At 37.8% G+C, this 16,941-nt stretch overlaps 2 protein-coding genes across 8 annotated transcripts; one reads left to right on the forward strand and one right to left on the reverse strand.

Annotated features, from left to right (window-relative positions):
* Positions 1 to 86: 86 nt before the first annotated feature.
* On the reverse strand, positions 87 to 8,030 carry LOC106142137 (probable isoaspartyl peptidase/L-asparaginase CG7860). Of its 7 annotated transcripts, none has more exons than XM_060947056.1 (8): positions 7,991 to 8,030; positions 7,795 to 7,837; positions 6,957 to 7,170; positions 2,449 to 2,645; positions 1,592 to 1,705; positions 1,117 to 1,285; positions 774 to 875; positions 87 to 398 (listed from the first exon to the last, which is right to left on the reverse strand). In XM_060947056.1, exons 3-8 carry the CDS (start codon positions 7,144 to 7,146, stop codon positions 235 to 237), a joined length of 936 nt encoding a protein of 311 aa, XP_060803039.1. In that variant the 5' UTR covers positions 7,147 to 7,170; positions 7,795 to 7,837; positions 7,991 to 8,030; the 3' UTR covers positions 87 to 234. The 7 variants fall into 7 exon arrangements, with proteins under 7 accessions (XP_060803039.1, XP_060803040.1, XP_060803043.1 ...); XM_060947057.1 differs by having other exon boundaries at positions 7,985 to 8,003; XM_060947060.1 differs by lacking the exon at positions 7,795 to 7,837 and having other exon boundaries at positions 7,991 to 8,011.
* A 382-nt stretch (positions 8,031 to 8,412) lies between these two features.
* Positions 8,413 to 16,642, forward strand: LOC106142612 (E3 ubiquitin-protein ligase SMURF2). Its single transcript, XM_013344436.2, has 12 exons — positions 8,413 to 8,578; positions 8,667 to 8,705; positions 9,451 to 9,592; positions 9,948 to 10,048; positions 10,243 to 10,489; positions 10,926 to 11,108; positions 11,343 to 11,479; positions 11,853 to 12,091; positions 12,438 to 12,614; positions 12,958 to 13,197; positions 13,487 to 13,674; positions 13,887 to 16,642. Exons 1-12 carry the CDS (start codon positions 8,524 to 8,526, stop codon positions 14,533 to 14,535), a joined length of 2,397 nt encoding a protein of 798 aa, XP_013199890.1. The 5' UTR covers positions 8,413 to 8,523; the 3' UTR covers positions 14,536 to 16,642.
* Positions 16,643 to 16,941: the final 299 nt, after the last annotated feature.

Genomic DNA, 16,941 nt, shown 5'->3' on the forward strand with positions numbered 1-16,941 from the left:
GTCATTATTTTTTCTAACCCTTTTTAAAGTTGCTATATTGTTAAAGCAGTCTGAAAATTAAGGATAAATCAATAATGAACAGCTCATTATTTTTCTGTTTATATATTGAAAGTATTTACAAAATAATAATATAATATTCAATAATTCAATAATAATATATAAAATCTTTCTTGTTTCAGTCTAAATATTTTTTCCACTTTGTTATACATATAATATAGCTATACATAATATAGCTCAATATGATTCTTCAAAGGTCTCATTATGATTGATACCATAGACAGTCTTATTGTCCTTGACATACGCCCAGGACATTCTTTGGGAACTGAAATGGACCCCAACTTCGCCATCCTTGGACAATGTAATGGCACCAGCAGTGTTCTTCAAACGCGATGTCATGCCTGGAAGAATAAATATAAGTTGCTTTTTATTTTATTAGGTTCAACATGTTGATTAATTACAACCAAAATTACTAAGTTTGAATAAATATACGTTGCTTTTTATTTTATTAGGTTCAAAATGTTGATTAATTACAACCAAAATTACTAAGTTTAAATTAGAAATACATAGGTACACAGGAAAAGCAATCCCTTCCTAGTAAATTTATTAGAGACTAGCTTTTGCCCCGATTTCGTTCGCCGTAAAAGTTCACTAAACCTATAGTATTACTTATTATTAGTTAAAAACGCATTCAATACGTGACAAGAGTGACTGTGATCTATGAACAGACATTGGTAAGATACTATTTTATTATATTATTATGTATGTATTCTCACCTTCTACAGCTTTATTCGTCGCAGTTTGTGCATCAACTCCACTTTCCATTAGCTTTATGATGCTATGTGCCAAACAGTATTTTAGAATAGATTCACCATGCCCTGGAAGCAAATCGGAATTACTGGTGAAATATGTAGGTATATATTTTTTTTATTTCATGCACTGATTTAATTTTTTTGTTAAGTAATCAAAAATTATACTGTGTGAGCGTTTGCAATTCGAAGCGAGAACAAATGGCAACTTGAACTTCGTTTCCCTCTTAACAAGGCCAGCGCACTTTATTACGCACGTTTCGTTGGCTCTCGAGTGTAGGATAAGGTCTCCGATACGTATTGTACGAACCTGTAGTGGACACCCCGCCCACAAGGTCATCAGCATACGTGCCGCTTCCTATTTGCGGGGTGTCTCCGATGCGGCCGACCGCCTTGCCGCTCATGCCGCCCGTACTGGTGGCCACCGCCACGTGGCCGGCAGCGTCCACGGCTACGGCGCCAACCGTGCCCACGCCACCCTACAACAGATTTATCTAAACTTATTTCATAAAAAGATAATATTAGTATTTTTTTTATTAATACTCTTTAAACCCGAATTTGGTGAAATCACTGAGCTACTTTTGTTTCTAAATTACCACAAACCCTGGACAAAAGTCTAGTACCTAACCACTAAATGTTCTCATATTCTTCAAATTAATTAAAGATTTTAATTAAGATTTCAAAATTTTGTAACATTTTGGAAGCCCCACTTATCTCCACCAACAAGAGTTAGCACTAAATGAAGTAATATATAAAAAGAAGAAGACTTTATATTTCCTCCAGACCTCATCCTTTTCACCTATTTCAGTCCTTCCAAAATCTCCATGTTTGAGGAAATTGTTCAAAGCTTGCTTTGCGTGTTCACTAATTAAAGACTCTGGCTTGACTGTTGGAAATCCCTAGAAATATAAAATATATTGTCATCAAGCAGGTATTATAATATGTATTGTCATCAAAATTTTTAAGGTAAAATTGCAGTGTGATTTCCAGCACTTTAAAATTGAACTACTTCATATTTCTTAGTGCCATGTGGTTCCCGGTACCAATACAAAAAAGAATAGAATCACTCCATTTCTTTCCCATGGATGTCGTAAAAGGCGACTAAGGGATAGGCTCACAAACTTGGGATTCTTTTTTAGGCGATTGGCTAGCAACCTGTCACTATTCGAATCTCAATTCTATCATTAAGCCAAATAGCTGAACGAGGCCATTCAGTCTTTTCCAGACTGTTGGCTCTGTCGACCCCGCAAGGGATATAGACGTGACCATATGTATGTATGTATGTCATATTTCTCCCATAGATGTCGTGAAAGGCGATTAAGGTATAAACTTGGGATTCTTCTTGTAGGAAATGTGCTAGCAACCTATCACTATTTGAATCTCGCATGAAGCCATATAGCTGAATTCTTCTACACTATATGTATATATAATTTAGTGCTTACATTCCAACAAGTACCTTATATCACAACACAACAAAAACTAAAAATTCCCTTTCCCCACTGAACAGGGAAAGAGAACGGTATAGAAAATATTTCACAGTGGATCAGATAGGACAAAAGTAATAATAATGAAAAGTGGATTCGATTAGCTCAGACAGGAATAATTTTATTTAGCTGTACTTGTGAAATAAGAGTACAAGTACCTTTTCCAATGCAAACAACTTGGCTCCCTCTGCTCCTAATAAAGAATGTGGTGAGTCAGTGAGCACTTTGTGTGCAATACTTATTGGGTGTAAAAACTCTTTCACCAACGTAACAGCTCCAACATTAAGATCAGAGCCTCGCATTATGCTCGCCTCCATCTCTACTTCCCCACGTAAATTCAGTACGGAACCATATCCTGAAATAGGGATAGTTTTCTTAAAAGATGGTTATGTGGTACCACCAATATTCATTATAAAATATTTTGGGTTAGTTTAAAAACCGACCAAGAGCGAGTCGGACTTGTGGAGGGAAAGGTCGGAGTGGGAAGACCTAGACGAACGTATCTTGATCAAATTAAGGATGTCCTGGTAAAGGGTCAGGTCAAAAGTACCCGATACCGCCGAGCTTGCATGAAGAAAGTTATGAATGAGGATGAAGCGAAGGAAGCATGCAGAGACCGTGGCAAGTGGAGGTAGTATCTGCCTACCCCTCCGGGAAAGAGGCGTGATTTTATATATGTATGTATAAAAATGTTGCATTTCCGAAGGGGCAAACTGGTGATACTATTAAATGTATTCCCATCCACATGGCTACACAGTGATGCAATAAATATTTCTAAGTTTGAGTTTGAAACATGTTCAATGTATGGTGAAACCCCTTAATATTTCTTTTAAATTTTTAATAGTTGTTGTTATAGTTGCCGTGTGGTTCCCGGCACCATTACAAAAGAATAGGACCACTCCATCTCTTTCCCACGGATGTCGTAAGAGCCGACTAAGGGATAGACTTGGGATTCCTCTTTAATGTAAATCCCTGCCAATCTAAGGTCTGCCGCGCCGATGGATGCATGGCTAGGGGCGAGCCTAGTCTCGAGCGTGCCACTTCCGCCATGGGGTTGGGCGACCCCCAGGTAATGGCTAGCCTTACCCTGGCATGCGGGGCTCTGCTGGGGCGGACAAAATTTTTCCCTAGCGTCTCGTGGGAATCGCATTATGAACCTTAAAAAGCATATAAATGGCGGCGATGGTGTCCGCACCCCATCACGTCTCGTTCCCGGCGGGAGCGGTATGCGGTCTGCTGAAAGCCGCTTTGCGACGATGAATGTAAGAGGAGGAATGAAGGATAAGATTGAGGAAGTATGCCAGATGATGGATGAAAGACGTTTGGATGTGTTGTGCGTGAATGAAACGAAGCGGAAAGGATGCGACGCGACGCAGCACGGCCCTTACACGGCGTATTGGTCTGGAATTTCCCGTACCAGCCGAGGCTGTCAAGGGGTCGGTCTAATTCTTTCTGCACGAATGGCTGAGTGCGTGAATGAGTATGAGTGTGTCAGCCCTCGTCTTCTATGGATTAGGCTGAAAGTTGGAATCACTCGGATCTTCGTTCTAGGTGTTTATGCACCTTGGGATGTGGGTTCGAGGGGTACAACATCAGCAAAAAGCGAAAACGAGGAGTTCTGGAATAGTGTAAGAGAAGTATTGAAAGTTACCAAGCCAAATGAGAAGATTATTATGTTAGGTGATTTTAATGGATGGGTGGGTGTAAAGCGTGATGGATATGAAAAGGTGCTTGGTGCGTTTGGTGACGAAAAGGTGAATGATAATGGAAGAAGTGTATTAGAAATTTGTCTAGAGTGGGATCTTTTTGTGTCGAACTCAATGTTTCAACATAAAGAGATCCACACCTACACAAGAGTGGAAGGTATTTTAAAAAGTATGATAGACTTTGTGATTGTAGATGAAAGATTGAAGAACAAAGTGCTGGATACCCGTGCATATCGCGGTGCTGGCATTGACTCGGACCATTTACTGGTGATATCCCGGATAAGGGGTATCTTCAATCGCTGGCGGCACAGGGTAAGGGAGCAAACCAGCGCTTTGGAAAGAGTAAAAGTAGAAAATTTGCAAGATATGGATGTAGGTAAGAAGTATATTAATAGACTGAAGGATGAATTTGAAGATTTAGATGAAATGAGCGATATTGAAGATGGATGGAAGGAATTTAAAGAAAGAATTGTGAAAGTAGCTGTTGAAGTGTGTGGTGTAAGTAGGAGAAGGAAAGGAAAAAATCACAAAAATGCGTGGATGAGTAAAGATGTGCAAGAACTTGTGCGATTAAAGAAGAAAGCATGGCTGGATTTGTTGGCAGCAAAAGCTAACTTAAGAATGCAAGAGGTTATAGATGAAGATGTGAATGAAGCACGTAAGGAATATAAGAAAATGAAAGATTTGGTTAAGAAAGCTGTGATTAGAAAGAAAGAAGAGTATAAAGAGGATTTTGATAAAAGGCTATCAGAAGACTTTCAGCCAAATCTGAAAGTATTCTGGAAATCCGTAAGGTCAGCCCGAGGAAATACTATAACCGGAGAGCTGACTAGGATCAGATGCCAGGATGGCAGCGTTGTGAAAGGAGAAGAATGTGTACTAAAGATATGGAAGGACTATTTTGAAAGTTTATTTGAAAAAAGGAAGGAAATAAGAAAGATTTCTGCTATAGCGAAGAAAAAGAGAATGAGATGGAAGGCGAAATTGAAATGTTCGAAATTGTGGAAGCACTTAAGAGTATGAAAGCGGGAAAGGCTGCTGGGTGTGATAGAGTGTCGGTCGAGATGCTTAAAGCAGGAAAAGGCGTAGTAGCTAGTCAGTTGTACTGCCTTTTCAATTTGTGTTGGAGAAGCGGCCGAGTACCAAAAGATTGGTGTAAGGCTGTTATCGTGCCACTTTACAAAGGAAAAGGGTCACAGCTGGACTGCAAAAATTATCGTGGTATAAGCCTGCTTAGCGTCGTCGGCAAATTGTATGCTAAGGTATTGATTAATAGAGTCAGGAATGAAACTGATGACAAAATATGGGATGCTCAAGCGGGATTTCGAAAGGGAATGGGATGTACTGATCAGGTCTTTTCCTTGCGGTGCATAGCCGAAAAGTTTTTGGCCAAGAGTCAAAAAGTCTATTGCACATTCGTAGATCTGGAAAAGGCCTATGACAGAGTTGAGAGGAATGAATTGTGGTCAGCACTTTCTATGCATGGGGTGAGCAGTCTCTTAATACGAGCACTGAAATCCTTATATGAGGATTCGAGTGCTTGTGTCAGGATAAACGGAGCGCACACTGAGTGGTTTAAGATTGAGAAAGGCGTTAGGCAAGGATGTGTTGCGTCACCGTGGCTGTTCAACCTATTTATGGATAGCTGTTTGACAGATTTGAAAGAGTCTAAAAGTGGATTAAGGATGAATGAGTTACTCGTCAAATGTCTGCTCTATGCCGACGATCAGGTTTTACTGGCGTCATCAGCGGAGGAGTTACAGGAGATGGTAAACTGTATGCATGAAGCTTTAAAAGAGAAAGGAATGAAAGTGAACGTAAGGAAAACTAAAACACTGGTTTTTGAAATGGAGAAAGAAATGACAGCATGTAATATTTTGATTGGAGGAGAAAAAGTGGAGCAAGTGAAAGAGTTTGTATATCTAGGATCAAAGTTTACATCAGATGGCAAGTATGATAGTGATATTGAAAGGAGAGTGAACGCGGGGAACATGGTGAATGGAGCTTTGCATGCCTTTATGAGCAGTCAGAAACTATCCAAAAAGGCTCGACTGGCTGTGCACAGGGGCGTGTTGGTCCCGACATTAATGTATGGGAGTGAAAGTTGGGTATGGCAAAAGAAGCATGAAAGCAGATTAAATGCAGTGGAAATGAGAGCGTTAAGGAGTATGATGGGTGTGAAATTGAGTGACAGGATAAGGAACAGCGTGATAAGGGAATGTTGTGATGTGAAAGAAGATGTAGTTACAGGAATAGAAAAGGGTATGTTAAGATGGTTCGGTCATGTGGAGAGGATGAATGAAAGTAGGTTGACTAAGCAGATATACAAGGAGAGTGTGGAGGGAAAGGTCGGAGTGGGAAGACCTAGACGAACGTATCTTGATCAAATTAAGGACGTCCTGGTAAAGGGTCAGGTCAAAAGTACCCGAAACCGCCGAGCTTGTATGAAGAGAGTTATGAATGTGGACGAAGCGAAAGAAGTATGCAGAGATCGTGGCAAGTGGAAAGAGGTAGTCTCTGCCTACCCCTCCGGGAAAGAGGCGTGATTTTATGTATGTATGTATGTTGTTATAGTGGCAATGGAAATAGATCATTAGTAAAAAAATTCAGCTATCTAACTATCAGTGTTTAAGAGATACAGTCTAATGACAGACAGACAGATTACTAATAGGGTACCGTTTTTACCAGGGTCACAATTCAAGTTTGATTTGCCAAGCAGTAAGCTAGCTTAAATTAGGTTTTATTTCACTGGGGTGATTTTTACCTAGCAGTGATATTGTGGCGAACCTAGGTGTTACTATTTACATTGTAGGTACTTTCTTAAAACTATTACCTCCATAGTATTTATTTCGATTTCTACAATACATACAGGTGCAAGGTGGACAGAGCCAATAGTCTTGAAAAGTATTTCAATATTTGAAGAAAAATTTTGATTCTGTTGTTCAGCAGATAACACTTACCTGCATTGAAATTTTCATCTTTTTCCATAGAGACCACAGCAGCTTCCACAGCATCTAAAGCAGTTCCACCTTTTAGCAGGATTTCGTAACCAGCTCTTGCAGCTGCTTTAGATCCATCTAACTTTCCCTTTACTCTGCTTGAGGGAATATCTCCAGCGCCACCATGAACAATAATTATGGGCTTCATCATAGTAAGGCCGGCACTCTTTGTCTTCTGAAATAAGTAACATAGAGTACATAAACAAAAACTTTTCTTAAGTCTATGTTTTTGTTGTATGTTTTCATAAATAAATCTAAATACATTAAAGAAGAAAATGAATGGCTGACTGACATATCAATGCTTAGCCTAAACTGCTATGTCTAGAGACTTGAAATTTGGTTTGTAATTTATTTACACAAGTATGTACTTTATAGAAAAGATTTATTTTCAAAATTGGATACAAGGTAACATTTATTGACGTCACATAACTTAAATCTAATTATATCTACTACCACTTTCAAAGCCCATGTGTAGAAGAAGCAGCAGAACAAACTAGATTGCAGCATTGATTGATTGACAGTGATATCAATATGGGTCTTGGGGTGCACTAATGGACGATTTCATGAAATACCTGCGGGATCGGGAATAATGGCGCTTTGTGGTTTTACTCTGGCTGAGCATAATAATACGATTTGTGGTTTTACACATTGAAATTGTATTTATTGATGCATAATCAATGGGAATCGAACCATATTCAAACCACTTAAACTTAACCACTACAAAAGATACACTTCAATTGGTTTGGTTGAAATTCAATCAACTACACTGAAATAAGTTTGACTGTGATGTGAAACATACTTGCCCAGGGTGGAAAATAATATTGAAAGGGTAAAACTAAAATCTGTAAAAGTAGACAAGTTAAACAATGTTGGTAAAAAAAGTTAATATAGATAGTATGGTGCACTTTGGTAATTCTAAATGATAATATAATTAAGATATCTTTTATAGTCTTTGTTATCTAAATTACACAATATATATTTAAACTAAACTTTACTGTGCTTTGTCCACAAAATAATCTTTGTTTACATCTTGGGTTTACTTTACATGTTTTGTTTACATTTTTTTGTTTTCTGTCAATGTCATGAATGTCAAACATTAACTCGGATCGCACCAGCTGACATTGACATACATTCACTTCACATTTTTTTTTACATTCTTCCTTAGAACAAGCATTATAGTGGAAATATAAAAAACACAGGGAAGCTGAAAAATTTCTCGGTCTCTTTCAAATTGGTTTAGAAGCTTTAGAATATATATTTGATCTATTTATTATTGTTAAATTAAATAATAATTTATATTTTTTTATTTCACATTTAATTGTAATTTGACCATGGTTTGTGCCTGTGCCATGTTTGTGCCGAGAGAGATACTTTCAATCATTCCACAGTCATTCGTTTTCATATTTTCATTCATTCAGTTAGATAAAAATGGTGGCTTGATTGAAGTTTCCTTTACTGTACGCAGGAAATGTGTTATTTGTAAGAAATTGTGGTGTTTTGTGATGATTAGCTCTAAAATAATATCAAAATGTCGACGCCAGTGTCGAATCGTAAATACGGAGCTCAAAAAATTAGATTGACAAGTAAGATTTTACTAAGCGAGAATTTGTGAATACTACTACTAAAGTATACATCGTACAATCTCCCTAATCCTATGTATTTTCTTTCTAGTTCTTTGCGCAAGAAATTTGGTGCGGCGAGATCTTTTTCGTAAGTTTGCCATACGTCTAAATCTTATCTCTATAAATCTATATGAAGGACTATTTCAAGGTTCCTTGGAAACTTATACATATGTGTGACCAACTTAAAAGCATTATAGTAAAGACGCTTGTGAGACTGGTGTTCTGGACACAAATGTGGTGAATTAAAGTTCAAGTTGTCTAAAATCTGAACTTAAAAAAGGCTCTTGCTTGTTACTCTTGACTCATGAACCCTTTATAGTACACTACTGACTAAGCGCTACAAAGGCTAGCATTTATTTTCCCAAAATACCCATAATATAAAAAATGCACTTCTGTGCAGTGTGAAAATACCCGTGTCTCATTGGTAGTGTGCTCACATGCTAATCACAACGCCTCAAGTCAGTTTGTGATGAAGTAACTTCTTTTTTTTTTACCTAAGATTTTTTATATTTGAGAGTATAACATTATTGTAAAGTTTGCATCTTAATACACAAGTCTGGAAGCAAGTGGACATCAAAAAGAAGGAAGAGTGCAACGGGGAAAACACAAAGACGGGAGAATGAGAACACAATACTAAACCTGGGTTTGATTTGTCCATGTTCTTTATTTTCAATGTACTAATATTCTGTTCTTGTAGGAACTAGCAATATGTCTATTTTATAATACACAAATTATCCAAGTTTTTGGTGTATAATAAATAACATATACTGCTTAAAAAGTATCATTCAAGGAGTTTGTCTTAATATTAAAAAAAAAAAAATTTTGCTATTCAGGTTTGCCAGATCCTTTTGCTAAAATCACAGTTGATGGCAGTGGACAAGTATATTCAACAAATGCAGTGAAAGCTACTCTTGATCCAAAATGGAATACACATTATGACCTGTACCTTAATAAGGGTGACGGAATTACAATTAGGTATGTTTATAAAACTTTCTTATGAATTTTAAATATGAGCCTTTAGCCCAGATGTAAGCTCATAAGTCTAAAGTAATAAAATATCAGCATAATTTGTTAAACATCAATGTAATCAGACTGGAAAAACCACATGCAAAATACTAACTTTTCAACATCTTCCTTACAAAAGAATACTCTATTTTGTATTTGTAAGGAATAACAAAAAATGACTTGCTTAAAATTACCAGGATCTATACAGTCATCCAGACACCGAAAAGTCTATTTTAAAACAGAGTATGTTCCTGCTTTATTGTAATAATTAAAGGTATGTTCTCTTTGTTAATGGGGAAAATAAAAACTAATTTAATTTTTTCAGTGTTTGGAATCAGCGGAAAATACATAAAAGACAAGGATCTGGTTTTCTGGGCTGTGTAAGAATACAACCCTCAACTGTGCACAAGCTAAAAGATACTGGATGTAAGTAAATTTGATTTTATGTGAATGGTAATAAACCTTAAATGCACACAATACAAATGAAATTGAGTCCTATGTTGAAGATTTTTGTCTTAAATGCTAAACAAATCTTTCTTGAATTAGAATGAATTCTATTATTTCCACATTAAATTTATTAGGTTAGTTTTGATATTACAAATACAAATTTTTATTTTCAGATCAATGTCTAGAACTTTGTGAGGATGGTTCAGGCGAGACTTGCGGCGTGAGGGGCCAAGTGATAGTGTCGTTGTTGTCCCGCGACGGAGCCCGAGGCGAGCCAGCATCAGCAGCCGGCGAAGGCTCCCCACTAGCTGTGGTGGGGCCAGCAGGAGATGTCCGCTCCTCGAGGGATCCCCCACTTAATAATAATAATCAGAGTCCACTACCACAATATTGGGAGGAAAGATTCACGCCAACCGGCAGGTATGTATTTCATTGATTTCTACATATAATTAAATTAAAAAGCTTTTCAGTGGTTTAACTTAGTACGTTGTTCATAAAATATCCCCTGGGAACATTCTTTTATTCCCTTTTTTGTATACTGAGATTCCGCAAGCAAAATATGTTCTTTCGAAAATCACCAAAAGCACATCAGTTAATTAACCCTAATACTAATAACTTTTGAACTTGTGCTGTGTATCCATTCGACTAGCCCACTTCAACCAGTACCTGCCTTCACATACAACTCACCCCTTTCCTCTTTATAATATTAGTATTATTATTTAATTTAATAAATTTTTAATTTAATAAATTTATAAATATTAATAACATGGTATATTCAGTTTGTACCTTAGGTATAAACTAGAATGTTGTATTGTGACTATGTAATTCTTTGTAAAATATAGCTGTCATTCCCCAGGCCATATTATGTGAACCACGTTTCTCGTCGGACGCAATGGGAGCGTCCCACAGATGCTACCGTGGCGCAGTCGCCCACTCCCAACGGTGGGACGCCCGCTGCCTCGCCCTCTACCTCACCAGCGTCACCATCCTCGCCAGTTTCTGACCCCGATGTCAACCACGCCACTTCTATCTCTTTGAGGTTTGTATTAACTCTTCAACATACTATCCACACCATATACAACCAATATTTTACCAATGTAGTTATGGCTTTTGAGTTTAGCTAAACCAAACTAGGCTTGTGATTATTTTCTTACCTCTTTATCCCTATAAGAGATGAAGATATGTAAATTAAGTGTGCCACATTTTCGCCACAATAAAAAAAAATACAAATCTTTTCTCTTTATAATATCAGTATGTATTGCATTGTCCACAGGCCCGAGCCCCAGCCTCAAACGGCGGTCCGTTCGCGTCAAGCGCCCACTGCGACGTCACCGTCCACGCCCTCTACACCATCGACCCCCGCGTCTCCGGCCACTCCGATAGCTGCCACGGACCTGCCTCCCGGATATGGTGAGAAATTCTAGTCCATAGTCCATTTTTTGAACTACTGAAATAATTGAAAAATTGCATTTCTTACCCAATCCCGTGTCATGGTCAAAAGCGCACCGCAGGTTCTTCTTCAGAGAGGGGAAAACGTAACCTGAACTAACACCAGGAGGTAGAAGTTTATTTATTCCTTGTCATGATATATGCTGTGTTATAGATTCTCCCCTAACAGATGACATGGTAACTGAGGACAGGCTGCAGTTTACGACTTGACTCATCCACCTTAGAAAGTGACTTAATTGGGACTACTGCCAGGTGGATCATGAATATATCTCCATTTCTCGTGTCATGTTCTTTAATTAATATTTTATGCAAAAAGATGTTAACCCTCTTCCAGAAATGCGCACAACAACCCAAGGGCAAGTGTACTTCTACAACCTGGTAACTGGCTCGTCGACGTGGCACGACCCGCGCGTGCCGCAGCACATGCGGCACTGCGCGGCGGCGGCCGGGCCGCTGCCCCCGGGCTGGGAGATGAGGCACGCACCTTCGGGCAGACCCTACTTTGTGGACCACAATAATAGGACTACGCAGTTTACGGATCCGAGATTGGCGCTTTCCGCTAGATTCGTACAAGTGAGTACGGTATATGTAGATTTTTTATTCATTTAATATTATAGTTTCTAGAACACTACTTGAAATTTTTTGAAAATAATCTTTCCTATTTACCAAATCTACCAAATTTCACATTGTGATAAAGAAAACCACCCCTAATCAAATTGGAAACTTTTTCGCTTCAATTTCTCGGCAAATAAACTAAGATAATGATGTCTCTGTTTGTTTCTTGATACGCAATCAATTACAAAGAAAATTAAAACAAAAACACAGATTGCGTGTATGTAAAAAACCAAATCTGATTGCCGATACCATTACACATATCATTACATTTCCTTCCCAATACTTACATAACATAAAATTTCAGCAAACAAACACCGAGACGAATTCCTCCGCGGCGCCGACTCCTGCGCAGACGACTCCGGTGGAGCCTTCGGAGCCCGAGACTTTGCCGAAGTATAAACGAGACTTGGCGGCAAAAGCTAGGGCTCTCAGGGCGGAATTACAGGCTTTACAGCCGCAAACTGGACACTGTAGGATAGAGGTGGGGTGTATTCACTAATTCAAACTAATACAATAAATAGCTAAATAAGTACCTATTTGCTTTGTTATCTTGTTATAAATAAACTCAAAACTGTTAATAGTTAGTTCGATTTGATAACATAGGCTACTTTTTTCTGGGAATTCCCACTGAAGATCTTTGTTACATTTTGCCTCAATATACAGGTTTATAACTAATGTACATAAAGGGTAATTTGTACCTGATACCTGTCTTATAACTACACAAATGCATTTATTCCTTACTGGATAGCCAGAGCTCACAGTCGAAAAAGACCGGAAGGCTACTTCAATTGGATGGCGAATAAATATAAATAAAACTATTCCAGGTATCACGTAACGAAGTACTTGAAGAATCGTACCGGCTCGTGATGAAATTACGTTCGAAAGAGCTCCGCAAGCGGTTGCTCGTAAAATTCCGCGGAGAAGAAGGCCTGGACTACGGCGGCGTGGCCCGAGAGTGGCTCCATCTATTAGGCAGAGAACTGTTCAACCCACAGTATGGGTTGTTTCAGTACGCCAATGCGGGAGATGACAGATACGCGCTGCAGATCAATGCTGATTCTGGGGTAAGAGTTTATTTATTATACATAAGCAAATGTACTTTTTTGCTGCAAGTTAAGTTCCGCATCAAAGAAGGCCTTGGATTAAGGTTGCATGGCGTGCAAGTGGTTCCATCTATTGGGTAGAGAACCCACAGTACGGATTATTTCAAACTGCCAGCATGTTAGATAATAAATTTGCGCTTCAGATCAATGATGTTAAAAAAATATTCGTCCCTGTTATAATAAATAGCTGGGAGCAAGTTAGTATAAACGAAAGGCCTAATTATAAATAATGATTGATTCTAAATTCCAGGTTAACCCTGAGCACCTATCGTACTTCCACTTTGCTGGTCGAATACTAGGCGTAGCATTGTTCCACGGCCATCAACTTGACGCAGCTTTCACTGCGCCCTTCTACAAACAACTGCTAGGCCGCACCATCACTCTACGAGACATAAGAGACGTGGACCCAGAGCTTCATAGATCGCTGTCTTGGATGCTGTAAGTTGTTGTTTTTTCTTTTACACACCAGCATTGAAAGACGAAGTATTATAGGTCCCTGCCCCCTTCTACAAGCAACTGCTAGTAGCTTCACAGATCGCTGTCTTGGATGATGTAAGTTATTTGTTCCTTGCAAAACTGCAATTACTACGAGTATGTTCATGTTTACGACTAGGAATTCCACACATAACCAAATATTTACCAAATTTCAGAGAGAACAACATAGCGGGGGTAATCGACACGACATTCTCTGTAGAGTGCTCATCGTTCGGCGCTGTTCGGAGCGTGGAGCTGCGGCCGGGCGGCGCCAACGAAGCCGTCAGCGACGACAACAAGCGTGAGTATGTCCGTCTGTATGTCGCGCATCGATTCACCCGCGGAGCCGAGCGGCAGTGGCTAGCTTTGAAACGAGGCCTCGAAGACATCATACCCCCGCAACTACTCAAATCCCTATCACCACGCGATCTACAACCACTACTCGGAGGACGAGCCGATTTAGACCCCGCAGATTGGAAGCGACACACGCGATTGAAACACGTGACCCCGGATGCACCTATAGTGGGCTGGTTCTGGGAGATAGTCGAGGAGTTCGACGCGGAAATGCGCTCCAGATTACTACAGTTCGTGACCGGGTCTAGGCGAGTGCCGTTGGCTGGCTTCCGCGCACTACAAGGCTCCACTGGCGCAGCAGCTCCTAGATTGTTCACTCTCCACCTGGTAGCTGACGCCTCGCCGGATTCCCTTCCCAAAGCTCACACTTGCTTCAACCGTCTCGACTTACCGCCTTACCCCAGCAAGGAACGGCTGCATGACAAACTCAAACAGGCCGTCCTCGAAACGGCAGGGTTCGCTGTCGAATGATACAATTTTGACTCGTCAGGAAAATGGTTGTGTTCATTATCATTCGATTACTATGATGCTCGATATATTACAGATACTAGAAGTGATAGATGTAAAAAATATAGATACGAATTTACGGAATTGTTTCGCCGTAATGTAATCGCTAATCTTATAGTAAAGTTTTATTTACAATTTGTATGTATATTTATATAGTGTAATCGATTTTATATTATATTTAAACTTAAACACCTCGTTGATATTTTTTAAATGATAAATGACCTTGCAAATTTATTTCATGGAATAGCGTGCAGCTTTTGAAAGTTTGATCTTTATTTAATAATTTATTATTTGTTTGGTTGTAAGTGGCGAATTGGCATGGTGGTAACTAGTCCCGCAATGGTTATGAGACTGATGGATATAACGGAATGAAGCCACATGACAAAATTATTAACTTTGTATGATATTCTTTTCTGATAGTTATATTTTTATACTATATAGTGCCAGCCGTTGTCTGGGCCAGATATTGTAACGACAGCACATTGCTTTTAAAAAAGTAACTGGTTATTTAAATTGGCTTTGTGCATTATGCTCAAATATTTCGCATATTCCTAGAATTTAAGTTAACATTGTATAACTGGAGTGTGTGTTATTTGTTTTGGCCTAATTCCATGTTCAAAGCTAGTTATTTTATAAGATATACTGCGGAATGCAATTGTTAAAGAAGTGTATGTACAGTGAGCCGAGGCCGCATAAAAAGGTAAACCACCTTCGTATTGGGGTGGCATGTTTTGTATGGACATACTGTACGTAAATTAGTTTGTTTTTCATTTTATCTTCTACACGAGGTGTGTATCGAAATTAATTGCATCGCAGCGACAAAAATAACATATGTAGTTATAAAATTATTGATTGTATTCTATGGACAAAATTTTAACCCGAAAACATTTTTACATTTTATGACTATATTAATATATGAAACCTATGTATAAATCCCATCTATTACCGTTTTGTCGCGCAAAAAAATCTGTTTCTTTTTTATTCCAGTGAATTATATTTTCCATATAATATTATAGGGCTTCCGTAAATATTTCTCATGCCAATTTCATTTTGTAAACATATCTAGAATTACCTAAAATGTCATAATATAAGATGTTGTACCTTATTTTTGTAATATGTTTTTCAACTATTTACATGTTCAGTACAAAACACAAGTATTCAGTGTATTTTACAAGATACATTAGTTTAATATATATCTTCAAACCAATTTGGTTTTCTGAAATTTATTTTCAATCATATCTTCTAGCGAATGTGTTCACCAGAGGGCCTCTTCATATAATTATTTATATACAACGAAAATAACACTTTTAATGATGCCTAATCTTGATAAAAAATCTAATGGGCAGCCTAGGAACATTTCCATGTCATAATAAAATTTAAATTATATTCATTGTTTATAAAGGTACCATCAGTGGAGAAAATTGAGGTGATTGCTCACTCTCTTGGTGCCTTATGGAGAATTAAATTTGTAAATATATATAATATGTATCTATATATTGCAGTTAAGCATATGTACTGTTCTGTGTTTGTATTTTCTGACTGATTGATATAATAATTATACAGTAATATAAGGTTTTCATAGTTTGTGGTATTAGCTGATGTATTTTGTTTGTATATAATAATTTTGAAACGAGACCTGCTGATAATAATATCTACTACATTGCTACAGTATGCATGAGCTACGGAACACTATATTTCTAAAAATATATAGGCCAGAATTTAAGCAGAGAAGGACCAACACTCATTAAGTACCTTTGCAGTAGTTATTTTGTTTTAAAGTGCTATATGTGAGTAAATTGTTTATTTATGTTTATACATATATTTTTGGTTGTATAAAAATCTTAATTCTGATAATTTTGGTATTTTGCCTTTACATTCTTTGCCGTAGTTCATGTAATTATGAGTGCAATGTGCAAAAAAACAAGGATGAGTGCCTTTTACCTGTTTAAGTATAATTAAGTTAGATGTAATTTTTAGATAATGACTGTTTAGTGATATGAAATTATATATTTGTAATGTAACATGAACTTCAGTTTGTTTAAAATTATATTATTACAATATTTTTGCACAATATCTGCTGTTTTAATATACTTAAGAAATATCTGTAGCTCCTTCCTTAAGTCTCATCCTACATTCTGTACTGGTTGGTCATTCTAACTAAATTAAAAAAATAAATATTTTGAGTTTGAAAAAACTTCAAAACACAGAGTTTATGATGTTTCGTTGATATCCAAGTTGGATTTAAATGGAAAAACGTGGAAAACCACAAGAAAAACAAAGGCTTGAAATAACGTTAAAAAATTGGTATTGTATTTACTGCCAAACAGGGTTACCAACCATTATAAATTTAGTACCGTTATGCTGGGTAAC

This window comes from Amyelois transitella, chromosome 12 (genome assembly GCF_032362555.1).
Source record: "Amyelois transitella isolate CPQ chromosome 12, ilAmyTran1.1, whole genome shotgun sequence".
Taxonomy (NCBI): Eukaryota; Metazoa; Arthropoda; class Insecta; order Lepidoptera; family Pyralidae; genus Amyelois; species Amyelois transitella.

Coding starts and splice junctions, on each gene's coding strand:
- LOC106142137 (XM_060947056.1), bottom strand. CDS start 7,146: ATGATGAAGCCCATAATTATTGTTCATGGTGGCGCTGGAGATATTCCC. Junction 2,646..6,956: donor AGATGAAAATTTCAATGCAG/GTAAGTGTTATC, acceptor TCCCTATTTCAG/GATATGGTTCCGTACTGAAT. Junction 876..1,116: donor GGGCGGGGTGTCCACTACAG/GTTCGTACAATA, acceptor ATTTGCTTCCAG/GGCATGGTGAATCTATTCTA.
- LOC106142612 (XM_013344436.2), top strand. CDS start 8,524: ATGTCGACGCCAGTGTCGAATCGTAAATACGGAGCTCAAAAAATTAGA. Junction 11,480..11,852: donor GGACCTGCCTCCCGGATATG/GTGAGAAATTCT, acceptor ACCCTCTTCCAG/AAATGCGCACAACAACCCAA. Junction 13,675..13,886: donor AGATCGCTGTCTTGGATGCT/GTAAGTTGTTGT, acceptor ACCAAATTTCAG/AGAGAACAACATAGCGGGGG.